Source organism: Drosophila biarmipes, chromosome 2L (assembly GCF_025231255.1).
Source record: "Drosophila biarmipes strain raj3 chromosome 2L, RU_DBia_V1.1, whole genome shotgun sequence".
NCBI classification, from domain to species: domain Eukaryota; kingdom Metazoa; phylum Arthropoda; class Insecta; order Diptera; family Drosophilidae; genus Drosophila; species Drosophila biarmipes.
In genome coordinates this window covers 19,656,116-19,681,373 of record NC_066612.1, presented here as the reverse complement: position 1 = coordinate 19,681,373, position 25,258 = coordinate 19,656,116, and the positions used below count along the sequence as shown (strand labels likewise).

General features: G+C 43.5%; 3 protein-coding genes across 6 annotated transcripts; 2 read left to right on the top strand and 1 right to left on the bottom strand.

Annotated features, from left to right (window-relative positions):
- Positions 1-111: 111 nt before the first annotated feature.
- On the top strand, positions 112-3,233 carry LOC108034196 (ubiquitin-conjugating enzyme E2-24 kDa). 2 transcript variants are annotated; one of them, XM_017109024.2, is made up of 4 exons: positions 112-415; positions 1,185-1,803; positions 2,008-2,092; positions 2,157-3,233. In XM_017109024.2, exons 2-4 carry the CDS (start codon positions 1,203-1,205, stop codon positions 2,167-2,169), a joined length of 699 nt encoding a protein of 232 aa, XP_016964513.1. In that variant the 5' UTR covers positions 112-415; positions 1,185-1,202; the 3' UTR covers positions 2,170-3,233. The 2 variants fall into 2 exon arrangements, with proteins under 2 accessions (XP_016964513.1, XP_050740936.1); XM_050884979.1 differs by lacking the exon at positions 112-415 and adding an exon at positions 1,024-1,126.
- Positions 3,234-3,306: 73 nt separating this feature from the next.
- On the bottom strand, positions 3,307-7,476 carry LOC108034273 (ataxin-2 homolog). Of its 3 annotated transcripts, XM_017109131.3 has the most exons (6): positions 6,959-7,476; positions 6,119-6,592; positions 5,573-5,691; positions 5,132-5,507; positions 3,889-4,421; positions 3,307-3,825 (listed from the first exon to the last, which is right to left on the bottom strand). In XM_017109131.3, exons 1-6 carry the CDS (start codon positions 7,107-7,109, stop codon positions 3,460-3,462), a joined length of 2,019 nt encoding a protein of 672 aa, XP_016964620.1. In that variant the 5' UTR covers positions 7,110-7,476; the 3' UTR covers positions 3,307-3,459. The 3 variants fall into 3 exon arrangements, with proteins under 3 accessions (XP_016964620.1, XP_050740935.1, XP_050740934.1); XM_050884978.1 differs by lacking the exons at positions 6,119-6,592; positions 6,959-7,476 and adding an exon at positions 5,801-5,950; XM_050884977.1 differs by lacking the exons at positions 6,119-6,592; positions 6,959-7,476 and adding an exon at positions 5,752-5,900.
- Positions 7,477-13,209: 5,733 nt separating this feature from the next.
- Positions 13,210-24,507, top strand: LOC108034308 (protein phosphatase 1 regulatory subunit 14B). Its single transcript, XM_044094279.2, has 4 exons — positions 13,210-13,602; positions 23,539-23,819; positions 23,934-24,008; positions 24,073-24,507. The coding sequence occupies exons 2-4, from the start codon at positions 23,604-23,606 to the stop codon at positions 24,154-24,156; spliced, it is 375 nt and encodes a 124-aa protein (XP_043950214.1). The 5' UTR covers positions 13,210-13,602; positions 23,539-23,603; the 3' UTR covers positions 24,157-24,507.
- Positions 24,508-25,258: the final 751 nt, after the last annotated feature.

The following is a 25,258-nucleotide window of genomic DNA, read 5'->3' as shown; positions in this document are numbered from 1 at the left end:
CAAAGAGTTGCCAGACGCCGGCAAAGGGCAAGCAGATCTGACAGAAGCTGGTCATCGATAGTTCCTCAGGGATTAGTGGTGCCATCAGCAGCTAGAGACGGACCCGGAGCGATAGCTAACTACAAACATACAAATTATCGAGTTTGTAACAAAGATAAAGACGTCTCTGCGTCTCCGCGTATTTGCCAACTGCAATTATAGCCAAATTAAAGCGACTGGAAAGGTGAAGACCGCCGGAGTCGGACCGCCCCCACTGCCACCCACCGAGGACGCCAGCGGGACAGCCTTGCGGCCACAGCCAAGGCCGTGTGCGCACGAGTGCGAGCGAGAGGGCAGCAGGCGACACAGGCAGAGGCGAGCGAATCGTTTTCGCAAGTGTTGTGATAGAAAAAAGTGAAGGAACTGCGATAGTGAGGTGTGTATGGTGTTCCGGGGGCAGGTCTCTGGGTAGACCGCCGCACTATCGTCGCTCGAGTTCCGCGGAATTGTGCAATCGGGCTGCAGGCGGCGGAAACAGCGGCATCATCCTCGGTCGGCGGCGGCATTTTGCAAATGTCTGCTGATTGATTTTTTGCGGCATGCAGCACATGCGGCTGAAAGTCGGTTGGTCCAGGTTTCACCTGCGGAGGTTTCACCTAGTGCTGGTTCGGGGGAGTTCCTGGAGTCGGGGACCTGACTCCCCTCGAAAATCCCCTTCTCCCGGCCGGGATTTGCCAAAATGGCCGCTGCCGCTGCTCAATAGAAATGTGTGCGTTTGTGCGAAACAAAAGCAAACCCCTGTCATCATAAGGAGGCAGAAACTAGGTGGGAAACCAGGTCAAGGACCCTGGGGAAACCCTGGTCAGGATCTGCGTGTAATAGCCGTGTTCCACTGGCACACCTTTCCAAAGGGGATATGAGGACACAAATAAAAGGACATTTTCTACATTCAATGCAAGTGTACATTTCTGGGGATGCCCAAAAGTCTTTCTGAAAACATTCCCAGATCAAACAACTCTGCGCTAGGCTATTTCAATCAGCAGTCTCGGATTTCTTGGAAATTACCTATTCGTATATTTCCATTTCCAGACTACGTTGAAATTTGACTCCAATATAAATCACTCACTTGACTGTTATAGATAGAATTGTAAAACCATGTGAAAATGCCATCTCCAAACTCTAACCATTTTACCTTCCCTTTCCAGTTCAAACGATTACCAAGAATGTCTTCAACCCCAGCAGCGGGCAGTGTCGCCGAGGTGGCCACCTCCAGTGCCACCACGAATGCCCCCAGCACGCCCAGCACGACGTCCAGCAACGTGAGCAATCCCAGTCAGCCCTCGTCCGCCGGAACGCCGCAGCCACGTGGTGGCAGGGGCAGTAACGCCAACGGCGGAGCCTCTGGCAGCAATGCAGCCGGGGGAGACGAGCCACGTAAGGACTCCAAGCCCACGCCCAGGATTTCCAAGGCCCTGGGCACGTCGGCCAAGCGTATCCAGAAGGAGCTGGCTGAGATCACACTGGACCCACCGCCCAACTGCAGTGCTGGGCCCAAGGGCGACAACCTGTACGAGTGGGTCTCAACCATCCTGGGGCCACCCGGATCCGTCTACGAGGGCGGCGTCTTCTTCCTCGACATACACTTCTCTCCGGAGTACCCCTTCAAGCCGCCCAAAGTCACGTTCCGCACGCGCATCTATCACTGCAACATCAACAGCCAGGGCGTCATCTGCCTGGACATACTCAAGGACAACTGGTCGCCGGCGCTGACCATATCAAAGGTCTTGCTGTCAATTTGCTCCCTGCTCACAGACTGTAACCCAGGTGAGGATCATATTGAATGCAAGCAGACAGTAAAAAAACAAATAGTCTCAGGCTTGTTTAGAAATAATCAAGTTTCCTAGATTCTTTATTAATGTTTGTTATGGAGTTTTATGTTCCCATCCAAAAACAATTATTTGACTTAGATTTTGGAAACATTGCCTATTGGGAGATCTATTTATATTAATCTTCCTCATTTGTAAATAGCTGATCCGCTGGTGGGCAGCATTGCCACGCAATACTTGCAGAATCGAGAGGAGCATGATCGAATTGCGCGTCTCTGGACAAAACGGTAGGTCGCCACAAATTACTTAAAGCTGCCGTTTGTTAATGCTCATTTCTCATTCCTCGTCCAGGTACGCAACATGATGCGTAAGTCCCGGCATCGTACATGTACCACAAACCGAAAACTGCAACAACAGAAACGAAAATTTGCATCTTGCAACGGAGAAAGTCTATTTTATAAATATATATTAAAATACGATAACTAATAAATTAACAGTAAAAAATACCATAACATGTACACGAAAGATGAGCAGCAACCGCCAACAGCCAGTCGATCCAATTCAGCCAAGAGTTGTAAAAACATTTGGAGATTTCTTGAGTTGTATTTTTCGGAAACTAGTTTTGTTTTAGATCGCTTAGCAACCGAAAACATTGAAACGAGTCAAACGAGTGGAACACATTCAATAAAAATTGCATCATAAATTGCACATTGACATATTAAACTATAAACTATTCAACTGCATAAATAAATATAAATACAATTAGTTTATATTATATGTGTACAGTGTTAAGTGAAAATGGAGCTAAACGAGTAAAGAGAAAAGCCTATTTTAATGCGTAATATATTAGTGCAACCAATGTCAGGGCAGTCAACTTCTTAAAAGATAATTTTCATTCAAAACTGGCCACAGCTAAGAAAATTCTCATCAAAAAAAGACTAAACATGGAGTGGTAAACGAATAACGAAATAAATCTATGTATACAAAACTTAAGACAAACTATTCCAAATTCCAAAACAAAATTAAATAAATTTGTGTTATTTATATAAAAAGTCAGAATCGGTTTAATTTTAAATGTGATATTTTTAAGCGTTTGAGTTTTGTTTTTTGGCCAAATACCTTTCAGAAGTATTGATTAATATTGTTTTTAGACTTGAAAATTAAAAGGCTCCACAACAGCAAAATTTGTTATTTTAAACAAAGACAATTCGAGAGTAATGCTGATATATAAAGAAACAACAAACGATTTATTGAAAACCAACTTCCTACTATTTTGTAGTTTTACTGACTAAACAGTCAGTGTCAGATCAATGAAAAAACTGAAAACCAGATTTCGTAACAAAATAATTGTAAGTTTTTTTCGTAACCAAAAGAAAAACTGAAATCGGAGGATGGAAAAGAACTCAAATAAAAAATATTGCAAAATTATAGTTTCGGCTTATTATTATTATATTATCCAGTTCGGGTTCCTAAGTGTCCTTGCCAAAAATAAATTCGCGCCTTTACTTTAAGTTTTAATTTTATTAGATATATCTTTGTTTATATAAAATATGTTACTCATTACACTATTAAACACAAACATGGGCACGCTCCTCGCCAGGGGTACAGCTCAAAGAATCTTGGCAAGCCCCGTCCCACCCCGCTGGCAACTGGCTTAGAGGTACATGCCGTTGACCAGGAAGTCGGCCTCCTGAGAGTAGGGCGTCTTGCCGCCCAGTCGTCGAGCCCTGCGGCTCACCGTCCGCATCCTGCATCCTATGAGAATGGCCAGAGCGGCGGTCACCAGCAGACCCAGGGTCAGCGAGAGGACGGCTCCTCCGGGACGCTCCGAGTGCCCGTCGTGGTCCCGAAACTCCATCGCCAGGTTCTCGTGGATCATCTTGTATTGTTCGTGCACTGGAGAAACGGGAACGGGTAGAGCTGGCAGGGATGCCTCCTGCTGTTGCTTATTTTGCTCCAAGGCCAGTTCGATGGGATCCTTGGCCGTCTTCGCCTTGAGCTTCTTGTGCTTGTGCTGCTTCTGAAGGGATAACAGAATTAATATTTGTTATTTGAATTTACAGGTTCTCATGTTGAATCCCACCTTCTTGGGTGCTTCTGTGAAGGTTTCCTCGTCGTAGTCCTCGTAGTCCCCGTCTTCAGCCAGGCCCTGGTTTTTCCCGGGGGCGGGGGCTGCGTTCAGGACAGGCAGCATGGCTTGTTGTGGAGCAGGCGCAGACTGGATGGCGGGAGCGGCAGCGTAGGCATGACCAGGTTGCTGCGGCATCAGCGAGGGCTGCTGCTGCACCGGCGACTGTTGCTGCGCGGCCATCGGCGTTTGTGGGGGCCACATAACATTGGATGGCACCTGCTGCTGGCCAGGGGACAGGGCCTGCAGGGGCGGCTGGGGCTGATGTTGCTGCTGTGATAAGTAAATTCCGGAGCGCGGCAGCGACATGCCATACATGGCTTGATTGCCATCGTAGCCGGGGGACAATTGGAGCGGTGTTGATTGCCCCTGAACCTGGACCGGCGCTGCTCCCTGGACCTGCCCCTGAACCTGCAGTTGCCCCTGCCCACTCGCCGGCTGCTGCAGTTGGAGGCCGCCTTTGTGGCTGAAGATGTGGCTCTGCTCATCTGCAAGAAGGGAAGCGTCACAAGGAAGTACGAAGTGTGTCCCCCCGTTAACGCACAGCTAATTGAATTAATTACGGGTAGACAGAGACACAGCACGCACAGTGCACAAACATCCGTAAATCATTTCGAGCGACGGCAGCTCCCATTTCACACAATGAAAACTGATGGGCAATTCGCGATTTTCCCAGAAGAAAAGCCTCCGGGAAAGGGGTGCAAAGAGGCCCTGGAAGTGGGATCATTGCGTGCGCTCGCCGGCTATTTGTGTGCTAATGTCGCGCTGGGCGCCGCTTCCTCGAGGGGCCATTCTTTTCCCTCATAAATATTTACTCAATTTTTAGTTTTGTCAGCCTGCCTTGTCTCGCAGTCTGAGCCAAATTGGCGCTGGACATTCAATCGAATTTAATTAAATTTTAAACCGGAGTGGGGCCGAAGCGGAAGTCAGTCACTTAAGACTGTAGACACCACTTTATTTATGCAGAATATATTCTTAAATGTTAATTCGAATTTGGCACAGCCACACTGTAAGCATCTTAAATAATATTTCAAATTGGATGAGAAGCTAATCATGGAAAATGTTTGGTATAGTCTTTCTAAGCTAAAAATAAATATCTCTTCAGCTAATCTACTTTGACACTCTGCCCTTTTCCCTAAAGTATCTCCCCATTTCCACACCTAATTGTTCTTCCCTACAGTGCATTATCTTTAATTACCCGTGCTTATGATCTCCGCCTTTTGCAGAGGTGTCTGTTGCATCTGCAGTTGCTGCTGTGGCAGAGGCTGTTGCTGCTGCTGCTGCCCCTCGGCTATCATCTTGCGGTTCGCCCAGGCGGCGGCGTCTTCCCGATTGTTCACCATGGGCGGCGGAGGCGGCGGTGGGGGTGGTGGGCCCAAAACAATGACATGTTGTGGTTGCTGCGGTGGTTGTTGCTGCTGCTGTTGTTGCTGCTGCTGTTGCTGCTGGGCCACGACCTGCAGCTGCTGTTGCACGTTCTGCACGGGCAGATATTGCTGAACCATGGGCTTCACGGGCTCCAAATTGCCGCTGCCACCGCTCGGTTTTGTGGCCGTCGACGATACGGCGTTGCACTGAAAAGTGGGTTAGTAATTAACGGTCGAAAGGGGGCTCAAAAAGTGTTGATAGGGCTACTCACTTCCGGCCCCTCGTCGCTCCCATCCTCGCACTGGGGTATTCCATCGCAGGCATTGTAGACCGCGATGCACTCTCCGGAGTGGCAGGTGAACTGGAAGCGCCCACAATGCGCAGCGGGAACTGAAATTGAGGCGATGGATTCTCGTTTTAGTCGAAATTATGGAGGCAACAAACAAATACCTGGTAATTTTGGTATTTTCATGTTTTAACAAAAGGAAAGTAAATTAACCTTTTAAACAACAATTGAAAAAAGTCGTCGCGTTTCGGTATGTTTTGAAAAGTTAACATTAAATTTGGTTTTTATGTTAGTCTTCAATGTTAGTTTTGTTTTGTATTGAGAAACAACACTTTTTCGATGAGGCAATTTAACTCAGGGGCAAAAGGTAAATTGACATTGAGAAAACGGAAAATTAAAGTAGTACATTTTTTAACAAATTTTAGACAAATGTCTTCCGTTCAACGAAATTTTTTAAAATAAAACTGAACATTTTATTTTACATCTACATATCGAACAGTACCGGATATTGAAAACCCAGCCGCAACTCACCACTCTGAGCTTGGTAAACTGCCGACTGGCTCGCAACCACTCCCGTTCCAGATGTGGGCGCCACCACCGCAGTGGTGGAAACTGTGGGCTTGTCCCTCGCTTCCGGCTTCAACTTCAGGTTGCTCAGCTCCCATTCCTGCTGCGAAACATTGTTGCTCGGAATGTGGGGCAACTGCGGTCGCGGAGTGCTGACCTGCTCGCTGGTCTGCTTCGGCTGCGGGTTCAGAACGGCACTTGTGTAGTTGGCGTGACGGGTGAACTTGCACCGGAAGTCTTCCGGAGGACCACACTCGAAGAGATAGCAGTAGCCTCCGGCCTTCCGCTCGAAGATGTACACATCACAGGCGACCGTCTCGCAGCACAGCCTTTCGCACTCCTCGATGGTGTCCAGCTCGAGACCCTGGAGGTACTTGCCACCAATCGCCTGAGACTCCCCGGTTCGGATTATCGTGTTTTTATGGACGTCAAAGTGGCCTGCGGGTAGGAGCGAAGGATTAGCTCTCTGGGTGATTCATTATAAATAAAACGTCTAAGCCATTAATTATAGCTTTTATATATTTACCTAAAAAACTTAAACACACATGTAACTATAAATCTCCTTAGAGTTTAAACAAAGCATGTATTTATTTTAAAGAATATATCACTGTATGTATTGATTTAATAAACATAGATCTTTATAATATCTTGTAACATACATAAATGCTCTTTAAACTTACAAATTAAACTTTACAAAATATTTTAGAAGTATTGAACTTCACAGTAATTTAATTTTCATGACTCCACTTTAGAAAATATTAAAAGGAAAGATTGAAAAAAAATTCGAAAGGGAAGTGTACTCACCTATGCACACCTCCAGATCCATGCGTTTGCTGAGGCGGTGCTCCGCTGGAGAGGAGTGCTGTGGTCGGGGATCCAGGTACTCCACCTGCTCCGCGGTGGCTGCTGCTCCCGCGACCATCAGCAGCAAGGGCAGCGCAAAGCTGGTAATCATTTCGGAGGCTAATGGGTACTTCTGCGGTTTTACGGCCACGACTTGCCCCTTTTTTTCGGGCAGCTGGCGGTCACAGTTCACTGGGGGAGTGGCCGGGTGGTTTCGCGTAGAGCAACCTACAGAGGCTGGTCGAGGGCTTGCCGTGTTTACAAATTTTACACGCTTATTGATTTTTGGCCTTCTTCGGGCTGCGCGACGTCGCCACCGCACTCGTTCCCTTGATTTACACTTGATCGCGTGAAAATAATCACTTTACGGCCTTTCTTTGCCATACCATTATTGTACTGAATATTTTGAATTGTGTTTTGAAGATTTTTGCTTTTGTGAGAAAACCAGGCTCCGGGCGAAATGTAAACCAATGGAAGGTGTTCAGGAAATTGTGGAAATTCTGCTCGAAGCTTTTCCACCCTTAGCAACGGGGAGCTTTCGTTATCAGCTGGCGGAGTGGTTGGTATCGATAACGGAGGACTCTCATCCACCCCCCAAATGCTCCCTGAAATCGAAAGCTTTCCGCGCTCTCGCAACCATATGTTCGAGCTTTCAACCCCAACCTTGCAGACCTTGTAATGTCCATATTGTCAATTGGTAGCAACAATAACATCCGGGGATGTCGACCCGCCTTTTGCAGCATTCTCTGGAGAAGTGTCTGTGCTTTAAAACCACAAGCACAGGCGACACAGAAAAAAATTAGTGATTGAAAATAAATTCAGAGATAGTAACCTAAAACACAGGACATGTAGATGCTATTGTACTATATTGTTCTTTTAGCACTTTCAATTAAACTAATTAAAACCCCAAGTCTAAATGCAAAACTATAGGTTTCTTATGTTTATTTATGTTAATAATTATATTATTATAAAACACGAACGATAAATATTGGAGCTCTATAATTTTATATGTTCAACTTATAGATAATTGTTTCAAGGACATATTTTTTTTCAATGCAACAATGAAAATCGATAAAAAGCTTTTACCTTTTATTTTTGCCTATAGATACTTTAATAATTAAATAGCGCTGGGGGGAATGGGAAGATATGGTGGTGGTTCACCTTTGCAAAAGGACAGAAGAACCCTAGTGTTTATATTTATTCGAAACAGTTCATTTAACCGCCAGGCGTATAGCACTTAGATGGTGGTCCAATGCAAACCCTTCCTCTTGGCCTCGTATCACCACATCTCCGAACGAGGAGTCGCTAATTGCAGGTCCTGTCGCAGGCTCTGTTCCCTAACAGCACCCTCGGCGCCTGCGCCGCTAGTCGCCCAGCTTAAAGCCTTAAAGAGGCAACTTAGGATGTTAATGAAAATAAAGCGTTAAGCCCTCTGCTGCAGCTGCATCTGCACCCTGCCGCCCATTAAAACACCCGGGCAAGCCGCTGCACAAAGCCCGGCGAACACAAAGGCAGGAGCGGCGAGTGTGCAACCCCTTAGGCCAGTTGCGGGACAACACAGGGGCGGGGAAAGGGGGGCTAGAGGGGGAGGGGGGAACGGGCTTGGGGCCAGCGCTGTCGTAAACTAAGGGGAAACAGCATTTGGAGCCATAAAGTGGGCAAATGCGAAAGTCTGGTAGCAACATAACAAAAAACCATTGCATATTTCACGGAGTCACGTCACCCAAGTGGGCAGCCTTCCCACGTACAGCTGTGTGTGCACTTGGAGGCGTGGCAGGGATTTGAGTGCATCGTCAGCACTCGGATACACCTATTCTGTATTTAATGTGCCTCACTGCCAGGGAGGAATTTAAAGGCGTCAATAAAAATACGGCTGAAATTCTAATTACCTTTGCATTTGTTGCAAACCACTTTATTTTAATCTTAAAATATCAAATTTTGCTCAAACAGGTAAAAACACAGACCCTATTATTCCGATCTAAAAATTGTAGATGTACTCAAACCAAATACCATTTTAACACTTTGTATAATGTGTATATATTCGTTCATGTTAGAAGTTTCAGAAATTCAATCAAGATACATATTGTTTTCAACTACTTACAGCAGATTTAAAAGAGAACATATCAAAAATGCTTTTTAATGTAACAAACAACCATCAAAGTTTGGAATTAAAATGTTATTCCTATAAAATGGAATCGATATCGTGATATCTTATACATTTATGGCAACAATTAAAGTAGTGAACTCCTTTGAAACACAATATTGATCAGTTTCTGACCATAAATAATACATATGTGAGTGTAAAAAATAATTATGTTAAACAGCACGCCATATTCACCCCTTAAAGGGGCGAAACTAGAGGGAATCGCAGCAGCATCGCTTAAATGCAACTTCAACGCTGTTTCTGCTGGGCTGCCACTGGCAGTGGTAATGCATTTAATGCGGGCGCAGGGCGTGGCAAGTGGAAGGTGGGCAGCGCAGCTGGGGTAGTTGCCAGGGTGTTTCGCTGGTGATTACATCCAACTAGAAAGTGATTTGCATTTATTTTAGCACCGAGCAGAAATGGTTGGGTGTTTTCCTCTAATTGCAAAGCAGAAAGAGAGTTTTTCGAGCCATTATCAATGTGCCTCTACGGTTTCAAGCCAAAGTTTCTGTCTGCCACAAAGTATTTGCAGAATGTCGTCCTTCCGACGAATTTCCAAGAAAATTGCATGAGCTTGCATGACTTGTGGGAGTTGGCGCTTTTCCCCTAATAAGGGTTATTGACACAAGTGCACAATGGCCCAGTCGAACTGAGAGTACTTGTACAGGCTTGCATTTGTATTTATTTTTGCAGTTCTTCAGGCCAAAGTCTGGGCAGCTTAACATTTATTTGAGTTATCCGAGAAACTTATTCGCTCTTGTCACAGACGTCGAGACGCCAAAGTTCAATAACATTGAAGTCGGGGACCGAGGCAAAAATTTAGAAAATCCCCCAGAAAAGTCACCCCCTGGGGCAGCCCCTAAAATCCAAATGAATGCAAGGACTCGTAAAGCATTTCGGACAGAAAGGACATGTGCACGTGCAGCCGGAGAGCTCGTAAATTCTCCACATTTAACGAAATGGAAATTTCGCTAGACGAACCACAAGGCAGGGAGCTCGGGATGACTAGATGAGGGAGTCTGGCTTGGGGAGCGGGGAGCGGGAATGGGATTCGGGAGCGAGGGCGATGTGACTGACAAAACGTACCGGGGTCGGGATCCTCATCAGTCGCCAGGTGAGCCAGGTGTACTGGAGCTCGTCTGGGGCTTTGTATTGTGTGGCCTTGCCGCTGAAAAACGTGTTTTGATTTTTCGCCAGAAAGCTGTTACTTCTTTCCCCATTTGATTCTCGCATTTAGACACAAAGCCCAAGAACCAACGCTCTGAATGAACGAATCTCTTAGCTTGTTCCGACTAAAGCAGAAGAGCAAACCCTCCAACGAGATGTATAGTTGTGGCTAAGCCAGGGGCTGTAGCAAGGGGGTTTCTATGCGTAAAGATCCCCGGTCGACAACCAACCTAAGCCTCTGATCTGGGAATAAATATGGCTTAGGTCTGCCGGCTATGGTAACTTTAAATAAAACAGCCTCAGATCATTTTATCGGGCTTGTGACAGTAGGCGAATGAAAATAAAGGGGTCGGCTCGTTTGCATAACTTTAAAAAGACCTTGGATTAACCGTTCCACATAACAGCGAAATGCGTGAAGAAATACGAGAATTATAAGTGCCAAGGAAGGAATAAAAATTAAGACATAGTAGCATCAACTTCTTGGAAAAGCCCAGCGGATGAAATCATTTCTAATAATACCCATTAGTAATCGAAGCCCTGCGAGGGCTGACGAAATGTAAAAACGAAATGTAAGAAGTAAAACTATAGTATTTCAACATTAATCATCAGACCCGGTTTAGTCACACTTCTCGCACACTTTTCGCCAAGTCCTCGACCCTCTCCCCAAGACATGAAATGGTAACGAACGCCAGATAATGATGCGTAAAGCCAAGCCCCTGAAAACCTGTGGACTGATGAACTGACCCAACTAATCATTAATTATATGCTGGGGAAAAACAAAGAAAAAACTTTCAAATGCCCAACTTTGTCGCGACCATTAAACCAATTTAAGCTTTTGTTTGGAAGGTGGACAGGCAAAACAGACGGGGTGGCCAAATGGAATTAACGGGGAGCATAAAAGCGTATTTCTCTTACAAAAGACGGAGGCGTCAAGGAACCTTCTAGTGCCAATATTCGTTGCTGCTCTTTGTGGGGTGGCAAAGACTGGCTTAACCGCACAATAAATGCGCAACAAGGGGCCATAAACATGGCTGAGAGCAGATGAAATTCCAGGGGCAGAAGATGCTGCCCCGAGATGAACTCTTGAACCTGGGTTCAACAATCGTTGGCCAAAAAACAAAGCCTGACACAGCCAGGACGACTGAGAGGATGAATGAATGAGTGGACGAGTGTGCTGAGGGTCAGAAGACGCTTCTGCCCATTGAATATTTAAGGCTTCCAAATTAAGCATACGCAGTGTTGGCCATCATCCAACTCAAGAGCATATCCTATGCAACCCAATCGGCGGTTAACTCTAATATTTAAGGTGTGTAGAAGGGAGGAGAAGGGAGGGGACCGTGGCCCCACATTAATATCTTATGGCTTTCGTGGCCAAGGAGATGATGTGTTGTCAAAAAGTCAAAGAAAGGTAATTAAGGCTTGAGACGTCTTGGCTCAACATCCGCTCTGCTCCTCAAATATTTATTTATTGATTTTCTTAAACGCTTTGTGCTCGCTTTTTCGCTCGCTTCTTGGCCATTTGAGTGACGTCTGTCACATTGTGTTAAGTCCCATTCTCCGTTCTCCATTATCCACTGCCGAGCATAATTGGCAGCGAGTGTAACAGAGGGCCCGCTCTCTCGGCCACTGTTAGCTGGCTGTCAGCCTGTAATGTCTCTGCTTCTGTTTCTGTTCTGCTTTCAAGTTTATGGTCAATGGCTGTGCGTTCGCTCTCTTGCCGCTTTTCCGCTCCAACTGTAAATGTTGACCAGTTTGGCCTGCTGCCGCTTCCCTCTCTCTCCCACTTCCTCCCCCGCAAAGTGGCAGTTGCCTGCAGCTAGCGGCTCTTTTGTTCCAGCCATTCTAAGCTCATCCAACTGTGTTCAGCAGCGTAGCCAAAAAATTCAGTAACATCACAATCCTAACCCAACAAAAGGAAACATTTTTAACAGGAATCTCATCTGTTAAGATCTCAATATTGAAATAGGCAATTGTTTTTTATTTTAAGACACATCAAATTGTATCTGAATATATTAAAACTATTTTTACAACAATACAAATGTATGTGAATTTTAAATATTTATTTTTGAATTATAAATGAAAATTGCCAAAAACAAGAAGTTTACTTCAGCTAACAATTATCCCCCTTTGTTGTTAGCCTCGATTATCAGACCTATTCAATATGAAGTCTATATCTACGAATGAATAATAAGCGTATTTTACCGCTTGAAGATATGAACCAGCCATAATTCTTTCTCTCATTGCTCAGACTAAGGTAAAAATATTTAAAATTAAATAAAAATTGCATTAGGTGTAATCCAAACAAGTTAATTTTAAAGATAATGGTTTTGATTTTATAACTATTTTATCAAAATACAAGCTCCCTCTAATTACGCACTACATAAATTGCTCAGATATGAAGTTCACGTTAAAGGCACATTTAAATTACTTTCGTTCCCCTTGACTCCGATTTAATACGCAATTTTATTTTCACACCTTACTGTAATGACGTTATAGTCACGAGACAGTATTGTAAAATAAATTGAATTCAGAAATACCCCAAAGGAAATTTTTATAGAGGTGTGACTTTTCGAGCTCGGACCAGAACAATACGCATCTAATGCAAGGTAGCAGGCCCTATAAAAAGAACTTTACGGTATGCGGGTCGACATGTGTAGCCCATACGGCATAAATCTACAGATCGCAGCTTGGGCTTATCTCGCGAAGAAGAGTGGGTACGGCTACCTGGGAAGTGCTGGGTGCTGAGCCGGTGGTCATTAATCGCACCATATAGCCACAGACCGCAGCTCCACAAATCCACACATCAGCAGTCGCAGCCCCCGAGAACTAACAGCAAGAGAGAGCGCTCTGTTAGTGCAACATTGGTGTGTATCCGCCAGATACTTTTCCGTTCGCCGACTCAGTATTCAGTCTTTCTTTGGTGCTCACCGGCTGCGCGTGCTTAGCTCTGAATAGGTCCAGAACCGTGTTATTCAGACTTCAGTATTCAAACTCCGGGCAATCCGCTGCCGCTTTATAAACAAACAGTTAAGCAAACCGCTCGAACGTCGCCGTGTGTGTGTGTGCTTTTCGCCCTCATTGTGCTCTCGTGCAAATGAAAATTTCATTGAGCAGAAAGTCGCAGCAGCAGCAGCAGAAAAGTGGAAAATCCTAAAGCGGCACCAGCCACAGCAAAAAAGAAAATAAATTCAAAATCCCAGTCTCGGCAAGTGAAATTTAAGTCGAGAACTAGACGCAGCAATTAAGCCAAACACAGACGGGTCAAGACGAATCCATCGCTGGAGAGCTGCCAAAAGTAAATGTTACTTCTATATTTATAATTTATTTGTAATTATGATAGGGGAATCAAATTGGGGAATTGAGTTAATTATATTATGTATGTGAGTACTTGTATAGGAATTTGAGTTTAAAAGTGGAGAATTGGTGTTCTAACGCTAGGTTAATATTATATAATTGTTGCCGATGTTTTGCATTGTAGAAATAAAGCTTTTAGCTTTGTTAACATATCATCTCAGAATTAATATATTCCGGGGAGTGTTCAGTATCAAGAGGTGAAAACATAAATAGGTGTTCTTCTAAGAACCCTGAATTCTAAGACTTTTAAGAGATTTATTTACTCACTTTGAGTACCAATATATAAATGCATTTCTGTAATCACCTAATATTGCTGGACACAAAATGAAAATGCTCCTCTGCACCCAGAACTTTCATCGCAGTCAAGAACCGGAAAATGACGTTGGTCTTGTCTGGTTTTTGAGTTTTCCTACGAGCGTAGACCAGTCGATCGGTTGATTTGTTTCTTCTGGCGAGTGCCAGTGTCCAGCGCCCAGGAGGAGCGTGGCCGTCACTGCCGCCGCCACCTGCCCAGTCCCAGGCAACGTCCCACTCCCAGTTTCGGGTTGCAGATCTGGTCCCATCCCCATTTTCATTTCCATGCCAGTACCATTGCCACCAAACCCGCAGACATTGCGGCACAGAAGCCGACTTCGCCAGCAGAAAACCTGCAGCCCGCGCAGCCAGTGTGCGTGTTGAGCTGCGGAATTTTATGCAGTGGTTGCTGCCTCGTTTACGTTTTTATTTTTATCTGCGAGTATCTCTCCTATTTTACAACTTTATATATGAAACTTTTATTGGCAGCGAAGGGTGGCCGGTGGGCGCTGGTCGGTTGCCGCTTTGGCCACGCACCCAGCGGAACGTAACGAAAACGCAACTGCGCTTCACGCTTCCATCTCCCAAGTGGCAGTGGCTTTTAGAGGGGCTTACGGGCTGTTTTGGGAGGTAGAACCCAGCCGGACGCGCTTGAGTTCCGATTAGCATTCGAATTCGGATCGGCCAGACGGAGATCTCGTGTTGGCCCGCCAGTCAGACACAGAAGTTGGCAAGCTGAGCCGCCAAATTAGCTGGCAAATATTAGCTTTAACAACGGCTTGTTACACAGAAAATATTTGGGAAAGGGTAGTCAATACGGTTTTTATGAGCACTTTTTTATTTATGAATTAGAGTCTCCATGGTGTAGCTAAATTAAATGGAATTTTTCCCTTCTATCAAAATTCGACTCTTTTTCTGATTTTTATAACTCAATGGTAACAATATGGCCAATATAATATATAATATTTATGTAATAATAATAATGTGTACTCCTATTTATTATAAAACTATTTAAAATGTTTATTTTTCAAAGATCTATTTATTTCATTCTTGTTTTTCTGTGTATTTTCCACACTTTGCTGAATGAAAATCCTTTGTACGAGGAGGAAAACTTTCTTGGCCAGACAAGCTCTTCCCAGAGTGCAAGAATGCAATTCAGTTTAATTGACTTTTTATCAATCGCAGACTCGCTTTTCCCCGGCCCACAGAAGTTTTGCTATTGGATGCTGGTGCTATGAGCACAGTATATCGCAGCGTGATGTGTGTCGATAGCCGTAATTTCCTTTATGTTGTGTCTGCTGCGTTTTGTAACCTGGTTTTATTTGCAGTCATAACATTTTGCGGCCGCCTGTGTCTAATCGCTGTGCACTGTGCAGTAAAAACAACACGCCACAAGATACAGATACAAGATACATTGAGTATTGGACACACGACGCTTGATTCTGACATGCTTACATATTTTGCTTTTTTCTGCTTTTTGCCTTTTCCGCCTCAATCGATATGTTTACAGGGTGCTCGGAAGCGTGTCAAAACTGCAGCTGGACGGTCGAAGATACAGAGGGAGATACAGTTACAGATACTAATGGGCAAGTGTATCTTTAACTCATTACGCACGTTTTCGCGGGGGAACTAGTGGGTTCCATTGTCTGGCAAGACTCGAGACACAGTTCCCTCCCTCTGCAGAGGGCACAAAATCAATTTTGAGATACAAACAGCGACTGCTTGTTTATTTGCCGACGAGCTCAGCTGGCAGATTGGCGATTAGCGCTTTGTCTTGCACCCAAGGTCTCCTCAGAAGTTTCCACATCGCGGGGAGAGATAGATCACCAGATGAACTTGAACCAGGCAATGCTGAGTTTAATGCCAAAATACCATAAATTATAGACGAAACTAAACATTAAACCACTGAACATTTGCAAGCATCCTGGGACGACGTTTAAAAATAACCCAAAGAATAACAAACAAAAGTCAAATTCAACGGAAAAATATATCTCAAAGAGCAAACGTAACGTCTCAAATGTTTCTTTCTCGCGATTTCGTCAAAAAGATTAATAAGCAATTTTTCGTCGTGTTACCTTTGGTTTCTTGTTCCTATTCGGAGGCAGACATCTACGTGTTTGGCATAATGTTATCTGCAGATACACCGAACAATATCTCGCAACGGAAATGTACTAAAAGCTCATTCAAAAATTAAACGTAACGGAAGGCCCGTTTGTGTAGCAGGCGAAAAAACAGTGGTACACCACCGATAGATCATTTTCGGCAAAGCCTTTGAATGCCAATCATATACTGGGAGTGTCCGACTGAATGAACTGCATCTCGGACCACTTCTGTGATTTATGGCTATGCATAAATGATGATAAATGAGTAGGTGCATTTGAATGGGCTTATAAGCCATCATAACCGTTTCATTAAACCACTTAAAGCGTAACTCCAAGCGGAGCTATTAATAATATAATGTTCACTTTATTTTAATAATGATTTTAATTAGAAGTTATTGTTATGAATCGCAGGAGGGCACAGAATACAGGAATTGAATTCATTTGAATTATTTTGAATTCATAAATAACTTGTAACATAGTTTCCAATTAAAGAAAGTTATACTCTTTGAAACTATAGCAAACAGAACGGAGTTACTTAAGTGCACCCAGACAGCGCAGATGGAGGAGTCGTGGAATCGTTGAACTCTAACCCTCTGCGGACAGCTGACAATCGGCGCGGCCGACATGGCGTATGCGTAATGGGATTGTAGCTATAAAACTGCACTTATAGACACAACTATATGACCCTAGGGACGGCTGTGTGAGCGTGGTGTATTGATAGAGGGAGTCCATTGTGCCAGTGTTCGCAGTTCGTTGCATCTTTTATGATCTACACTGTGTGTGCAAGCCACTGTTACTGATTTTTTAAATATTGACAGAATGACTTATGCAATAAGTATAAATACAGAATGACTTATAAAATATTGGTTATTACAAAAAATCATTATCTTCTGTGCCTTAAACAGATTAATTATTTTTGCGCCTTATCTTAGTTGATTACTTAGTCTTTATGGAATAGGTCTATCATTTGAGGACCCCCTAATCTTGACGATTACTTGTACTGCGTAGCCCATCTGTGATGAGAATAAAAAAGTTTTGTGCAGTGCAGCTGACTAATTCTGTGTGGACTAATTTGCCTGACGATTTTATGGCTTTGGCGGAGCGCGAGAACTTCGGGCAAGGCATTCGTGGATCCATTACCACCGTTACATGTACAACGCGAGGGCATCATAAATACATAAATGTACAATGAACTTGACTGGTTGTCGGGGTGGAGAAAGGGGGTAGTGCGCGCACTTTGCGTGTGATTTCCGTGATTTTCCCCGTACCCCTCCCCCGGCTTCTACTGCTCGGTTTATCACTTATGTGCCTCGGTTATTTATAGACATTTCAGTATTGACAAGCAGTGAGACGTAAATGTGCTGGCTCACATATTTGTTGATTGCTCTTTTGGCTCCGCTTTCCATGCACACCCCCAACCCCGTGGAAAAACCACCTATCCAACCACCAGCCAAACCCCCTCTGCACCTCTTGTGACTTTGAAATGCGTGCGGTGTGCTTACATTATCGATTTCCTAGATTTCTGGCTGGTATGCGATAACCGAACTGGAGTTCCCTCCATAGGGAACTCGAACTAGGGCGTGGGCCGAAGGGGTTTATTCTATTAAAACAGCCCCTGTGAAAGCGCAGCTATGAAGTAAACATTCGCGTGAATACCCCGTAAACACCAATAGGAAATGGAAAGATAACAATTGGGTTTTCCCAGAATTTATCTTAACTTTTGCCGAATAACGGATGCGTTTTTGTGGGTTCTCAGTACCAAGAAGGAATTAATAAATGTTTTTCTTTCCTGCTCGCTTCTGTACAAATCTTAAAGGGGAATTTCTTTCACTTTGTTTCATTATAAGTAAAATACAATGAGTCTTCTTCTATAAATACTCTAAGCAGTTTTGCCTTGCACCATCTCATTTAGAGATCCCAAGTATTTCCACAGTATTTATTTCTGGTCTCCTGTGCGAAATGTCGGTCAATCCGTTGGACCCAATGAGAAATGACATCTATTTATAAGTGGCAAAACTTTTATTCCACTTGCGACCATCACTCACCGAGATTTCTCACACCTAGTCGAACATTTTCTCAGAGTCCGTGACGCAATTTCGCTGTGAGCCAAGAACGACAAAAACATTGCGTAAACAATAAATTAGCCAGCAAATACGATGCTTGGAAAAACAGTTTAGCCCATTGTACTTATTTGATTTTTTCCGCCTCGGAAACCATGTCAAGTAGACCGCCCTAGTGGAGTTTGGCTCAGCCGGGCTTAGAATACCGAGAACTCGCGGCGAAGTGCGCAAACGTTTGCCAAAGGTAATTTATGCAGGAAAACTTTTTGCCCGGCCAAATAATGCTGTGTATCATATTTCCATGACAACTCGCTTTTGGCAACTGCCCAGTAAGCAGCCGCAATACGAGTGTGAGATGGCCAATGGCCATCTCCAGGCCCCAAGTCGCCCCCTGGGGTCAACAACCCTAGACTTGGCCACTTGGCCGCTGCCTACCTAATGGCCACTTGACTACTGCCCAACTGCCCGCACATATCGTAGGTGTTTTCACTTGTAATTATTTATCCATAAGGCTGCCACTCAAAGATACTTTTTGGTCATTTTTCGCTTTGTCCGGCCGTAGCCTCATTTCGATTTGTCTGAAAGGGGCTGCCCAAAATGGATAAACAATAAGCCAAATTAACTTCTCAATATTTAAAAAAGACAAACAAAATGTTTTTGTTTGCCTCCACCCGCAAATGAGTCACCGCATACCTCTCGAACCAAATGGTTGCTCAATCCGGGATTGCTCTCAACTTGTCCAGACTTTTTGCGACTCAACAATTTCTATATGCCTTTAATTTAACAGGGAAACTTTGGACCTTTTACCTCCAATTGAACTGCTGTTTGAGCATGAGATTCATTGGATTTCCAATATATATTTCTTGTTTATCTCAAACTTAAACAATCACATTAAAGTTGATTTGGCAGTAATTAAGCAGGTCACCATTTAATTTTAGTGATACAAAGCTGCCGCAACATGCTTCCTTCTATTCAAACCAATTTGGCCAACTTTATTCCTTTCTTCTACCTGCATTTGTCCACAAAGAGCTGTTGATTAATTTGTATTTTGGTTAATTTCTTGGCTTTTATGTGGGTCTGCCTAACAATATGTTCTTGACGAATTAACGAGCCATCAATGTCGAGAGGGGCCGTGGAGTTATTAAAAGATGGACGTGTGTCCAAAGGGGAGGCACCCCATCAATCAGAGGCTAGGTGCGAGATTGTCAGATATAACCAGAAAGTAAATGTACTAATTAGACGGTCTGTTCGACTGAAATGTGCAGTTTGCCTGAAGCGTCGGCAGCTGCGGGTTATCAAGATTGTTTATGCAATGCCTCCGATTATTTAAATGAGGCGGCAATTCGAATAATAATTTATTGTGGACGCGTTCGATGCTTTGTCTGGCTGATAAGCCCACCGTTGTATAACGTGATTAATAAACATATATTTACAATATAAATTAATAGCGGCCCAGCAAATCTGATAGCAGGAACTGAAGCCCTGCGATCAATGAATTTGGCCGAAGTCTCTTTCTTTCCAAAAACTCCAGAAACAGGTTATACGTGGTTCCCAATCTGGGACCAATTTTCTGAATTCCTCTTTGGAGTTTTTCTGGGGATTTCACGGCCCGCGAATCATAAAGCATTTGCATAAACAAACGCTGCCTCTTTGTGCGTTTTATTTTGTAGGCTTTTTACCATAAAAGCGTCACATTTCACTTTTCCCCTTGTGCATGTGAAAATTTCGACTTGAATGAACTTTTCAGAAACATTCAAACGTCGATCTCGCGGGTCCCAAAAGTTTCTTCTTATATAGGTTAATGCCATGCTTAGTCTGGGTTCGAGCCGACGAACCTGATATTTCGGTTTCGGTCTCTCCTATCATATTTATTCCCTCTCTTTTCTAGAAATGTAAATTAGGGTGGACCAAAAAGAAATCGAAATCATTAGCCCAGATTTAGAATATCTCTGCATCTACACGTAATTCACGTAAAAGTCTGAAAGCTGAGATATTTTGTTATGCATTGGCCAAAACCCATTATATTTTGGCCATCGTTCAAACGGCCATTTTGTTTTTAGAGCACTTTTAAGAGCTGGCGCAGTGTTTATAGACTGGCAGCCATATAGGTGGACATGAACACAACATAAATGTATAATTAATCTATAATTACCTTGAAATTAACATGAGCTTTCAGCAGTCAGCGCTTGGCGCCTGTCCAAAAACGATATTTCCCAAATTGGAGAACCAAATCGGCAGACTGTTTAAGTGTTTCTGCGCCAATTGCGACACATTCGATTTGCATTTAGCCATAAATGCTCAATGGACTAATGAAGGGGCAGGGGCGGGTATTCAAAATTCAATTTGGACGGGAAGCTGATGAAGGTGAGCAAATTGGGCCTTTGCTTGCATTTTTACTTTTTATGGCTCATCAAATTCACGTTTATTAATTGTACTTTTGTTACACGAAATCTGATAGGCGGCTCTAATGGACAAATCATTTTGGTTTATTTTTGTCTTGGAGTTGAATCAAAATCGAATTTTGCCGATGGAATATGGCTGCAGGACTTCACAAAATGTCCTCGACTTTAGACACCTCTCAAATATTTATGGTTGGCATTTCCGTTTTGTGGCATGTGAGGAGCGGCAGGCGCAATGCCAATTTACATTTTTAATTTGTCTGTGGCTGGTGATTGAAGAGAGGTTTTACCCGGATCGAACTCATTTGAAATGCATGAAACTATTCCGAAAATTGCAATCGCATGCAGCCCAGTCATCTAATGGTTCTTTCTGACCAATGGCTCTAATTTTTCTTTTCCTTTTCAGGGATAAAATGAATTTTGATACCACATGTGAGATATATTTCGGACACGGGAAAAAATATAAACGTTTTATTGGGTATTTAAAACGTGTATTTAAGTTCAAAATCGTTTCTTTTTTCTTTTACCTTTTTCATTCTCCTATTGAGCTGTAGGCAATATAAAGAGTTGTCTTACGTATAAACCCTAGTATCATTTTCTGCCAGTGCACCGATTCCGGAAGTTTCTGCTACACTGCACTGCAGGGGCGTGGGCAGAAGGGGCTCGATACAATTTTATTCGCAGTTACCACCGACTTTGTTGCTGCCGCTGGGCCAGCTGTTGCTGCTGCACATGCAACGTGTTGCATGTTGTGGCCGCATTGCCGTAGGCATTTCACCATAATATTTATGCAAAGTTTCAACGTTAGATGTGGCAAACCATAATAATAAAGGTGTACATGCCTCTGCCTTCCAAGGCGCCCCTTACAACATCATCGCCCTTCGTAATCTACGGTCAAATAGGTTTTGCTCTCGTTTCTCTACGTTGTCTTTGGGAAAATCTGGGAAAATTCCTTAGATAAGTTTCTTGGTAGTCAACATAATTTATTAGATCCCACAATTACCGTTGACTCAGCAAAACAATCACAAAGGCAAACGTTGGGAAATGTTTTCAGCTTTTTTCGCCCCCCGTTTTAATTATGTCTGTATATAAAAAGTAAAATTCAATGGTCTTATGTCAAACTAAAGAGCACGTAACAAATTTAACAATTTCCATATTTGTCTTACGAACTAGAACATTTTGTTTATCCGTAGGATAGTATTCTCAGTATCTGAAGAACTGGCTTGACTTTTGGAATAGAAAGTGCTTTATTCTACGAGCAGCGGTTATGGGACTAAAGAACCTTTTCAAATAAAAGATCGCAGTTATTCCCCGGGGGTATTCCTAGGTTCTAAGATGGTAATTTCATCCTCTGCTTCACACGTTTTTCCTCGGGCGGCAGTCTCTCCAGATGGTATCATGTCGCCAGCCCATCAGCAAGCCCGGAGGAGTGCCCCTCCTACTCCAGTTGTAGGCCAAACGGATCCACACAATTAACTTCGTTTAGGGTAATTTCCGGGCCAAAGATCCATGGAAAAAGAACTCGGTGCCCCGGAGGGCGGAGATCTACTCCGCTCATGTTACAAGCCCGAACAAATCTCCGGATTTCGCTTCTTTCGCTCCCCGAAAAAGCAGAAAAGTGACAAGTTAAACGTCGGTTTCATAATTGCTCATGGCTCTTGGGTAAATCTGGTATCAGATTTCGCACGGGCTGGAAAATTCAGTTGTGTGAAAAAGCGGGGTCGGGCCTTGTTTATGTATTTTTAGCGGCGAATGCGGAAAACTCTTTGTGTATGTGATGCAGTTGTTGCTGCTCCGTTTGCCACATGGCCCACGGTTTCGAAATACATTACAAAAACAGAAAACAACGATAACTATTTCGGTATTCGACTGTGGGTATTTGCAATTCAATTTCGTTTTAGCGCTGGCCCAAAGAATGAGAGTGAATCGAGTTTGTTAACTTTTTCGGGGGAAATTGGAAATTTCAAGGTTCGGATTTCGCCGTTTGCACAGCCCAATGTTTTTGGGGATGCCTTGTGTTTCTGGATCAAGGATACCAGGTTGCGTGGGCTGGTGATGTGGTGGACAGGTGTTAACGGGCTTTCCCTGTGCCAGGCATGACGGCCCCTGTTGCCATTGACACTCGGGTGGGGCTAACCTCTGTTTTCCCCCTTCGAATCGGGGAAGAAGCCGAAAAATGTCACTTGGATTCAGTGTGTTTATAAATAATTCGAAAAGTCAATATTGCCCGTTCAAAATGTCATAGGAAATGTCAAATTTGTACATTAAAGGGTCCTTAAATTGAGTTTATAAGGGGCACAATAAATTTATCTGAATGTTGCTGATCTCTTGGCGACTGATCTAAATTGGTTTACATTTTACAAATTTGTAATTTGTAATTTGTAAACAGTTCTAGTAGACAATGGAGTTGACAACCAAACTATACTTAATTAAGTTCGGTGTGATTTTCCGATTAAATCTATCAACAAAGTTCCCCCTAAAGTTGACCTTTGCTGTGGTGTCACTTACGTATGTGCCCTCATATCTCTCTATGTCAAATCAAATTTCCAGCTACTGGGAAGGCCAAAGTGAAATGTCAGAAATCAGAGTCATACGTTACACGTTAATTTAATTAGCTGTTACATATATACTTAGGTACACAGATACAGATAGGACAAAGCTGGGTGACACGTGAGCAATTATTTCTGTTCGGAGTTCGGCCTGCATGTCGTCGTTGTTTTGGACATAGAAAAGTCCACTAACCCGATAATGGAACGTATGATTCAGAGCCCAGGGCATGCTGGGCAGAGCAGTTGGGTGAGTCACGGATGGAGTTGGGAAGTTTGAAGTGCCTAAGGCCCAATAAAAACGGGTCTTGAAGCTGGGCTTCAACCAAGAGAAATGGGTGTGACGCACATTTGGAAAGCTCAGCCTTGGCAACTGCCGTACGCGGTTACATGCGATTAATTTTTATTAAATTACACAGCCACTTGAGACTTATATTTCAACTGTTTTCCTCAATTGCGGCCACCACGCCAATTAGTTAAAGGCGGTCCGCAAATTAAAGTTCAATCAACGAAGCTTGTACCGCTAAATCGATCGCTGAAGATGCAGTGCGGCCTGGAGCAGATGAACGACTGTGAGCGGTCACCGAACCGGACGAACCTCCGGGTCAACTTCAACGAGAAGGGGGCGGAGGTCAAGGAGCGGCGGGAGAAGTTCCTGACGGCCAAGTACGGGTCACACCAGATGAGCCTCATCCGCAAGCGACTGGCCGTCGAGATGTGGCTCTACGACGAGCTCCAGAAGCTGTTCGATCCCCCGGTAAGTGAACCTCAAACCTTCAAGGGATAAATTAGTTTAAAAATAAAAAAGATCTATAACGGATCATTAAAACACAATCAAATTTTGACTGATTGCCTTAAATTCAACCTACAGAGCGAGGCCATCGATGTGGACATTGACGAGATACTTGACATGGACACAGATGACATAAGAAGATCTCATCTTATAGTGAGTACTCTAAGTTGCCCACCGCTTTTAAACGATTCTAAATACATTTTTCCCGCTTTCACAGAGATTACTGTCAGTCTGCAAACGCCCGCAATCAGACATATCGAAGTTCATTGGCGATCTGTTGGATCGCGCAAAAACCCTGTAAATCGCCAGCCCCCACTCGAAAAATCATCCAGCAGACCTACACATATAATATGCAGATAAACAATAAATACCTAGATCACTAAGTTTAGCTTGGAACACAAAGAACAAAGAATTCAGCTCTTTTAATTCGAACACTGTGTTGATTTTCCCCATGTACTTTAGTTGTTAGTTTGTATCTTTGCGCCTATTAATTTGAAGTTAACCCTAATTTAAGCCACCCTTCAATGCGATTAAACTGATGAAGATCATTAGCCCTAAGCTTATGGCGTAATGCCGAGAAAATATAATACTTCATCAATTTTGTGATGATATTTTTTAAATAAAACACAAACATGATATGACCGAAAACCAAGAGCAAATGTTTCGCTACATTTGAATTAAAGACCGTCGTAAGGGATGTGTAGTTAAAAAAAATATGATTAGTTCCAATCTTGAGGGGAGGCTACTTCCCTAGTGACACTCCGGTTGTTTTTGCAAAACTAGTTTATTTGCATGTGTGTGCTTCATTTAACTACCTACCAGTATATGCCCCGAATATCATGTATCTACGTGGCAGACAGCTACAATTTGTGAAATTAAATTTTTGTAAGTAAAGTGTGCGATCACCAAGTCAAAGATGAAAGCTCAGGTTCACTGCCAAAACGTGGAGGAAGAAGGTCTTGTATGCGCAGTTAGCAAGTACAAACGGTAATGGGAAACGCAGCACAGTAAAGCCTGGCAAAACGGAATTTTAACCACGCATCCCACACACTTTGTTCTCTGAGGTTGACCAAAAGTGAGAATCCGAGTGATTTCAAAAGAATAATAACTATAAATGGTGCCGCTTTTTAAACCGCCAATACTACACTACATAGTTGTAAATAAAGTATTAACGAAACCTCTGCAGCTCGGTACCCGAAAATTTGTAAATAGCCTCGGAAAAGCATCAACACTTCTTCACTCCACGAAGTCTACACCTCTTTGTAGTAGTATCTAAACATTTTCAAGCAATCGAAACATTACGTAAAAGTATTTTAAATGTGCTCAATATAGGCGGGGAGAAGAGATACGCAAATTTGATTCCGTTTCAGCACACTTAGACGCTCTTAATATGCCTCTACCGC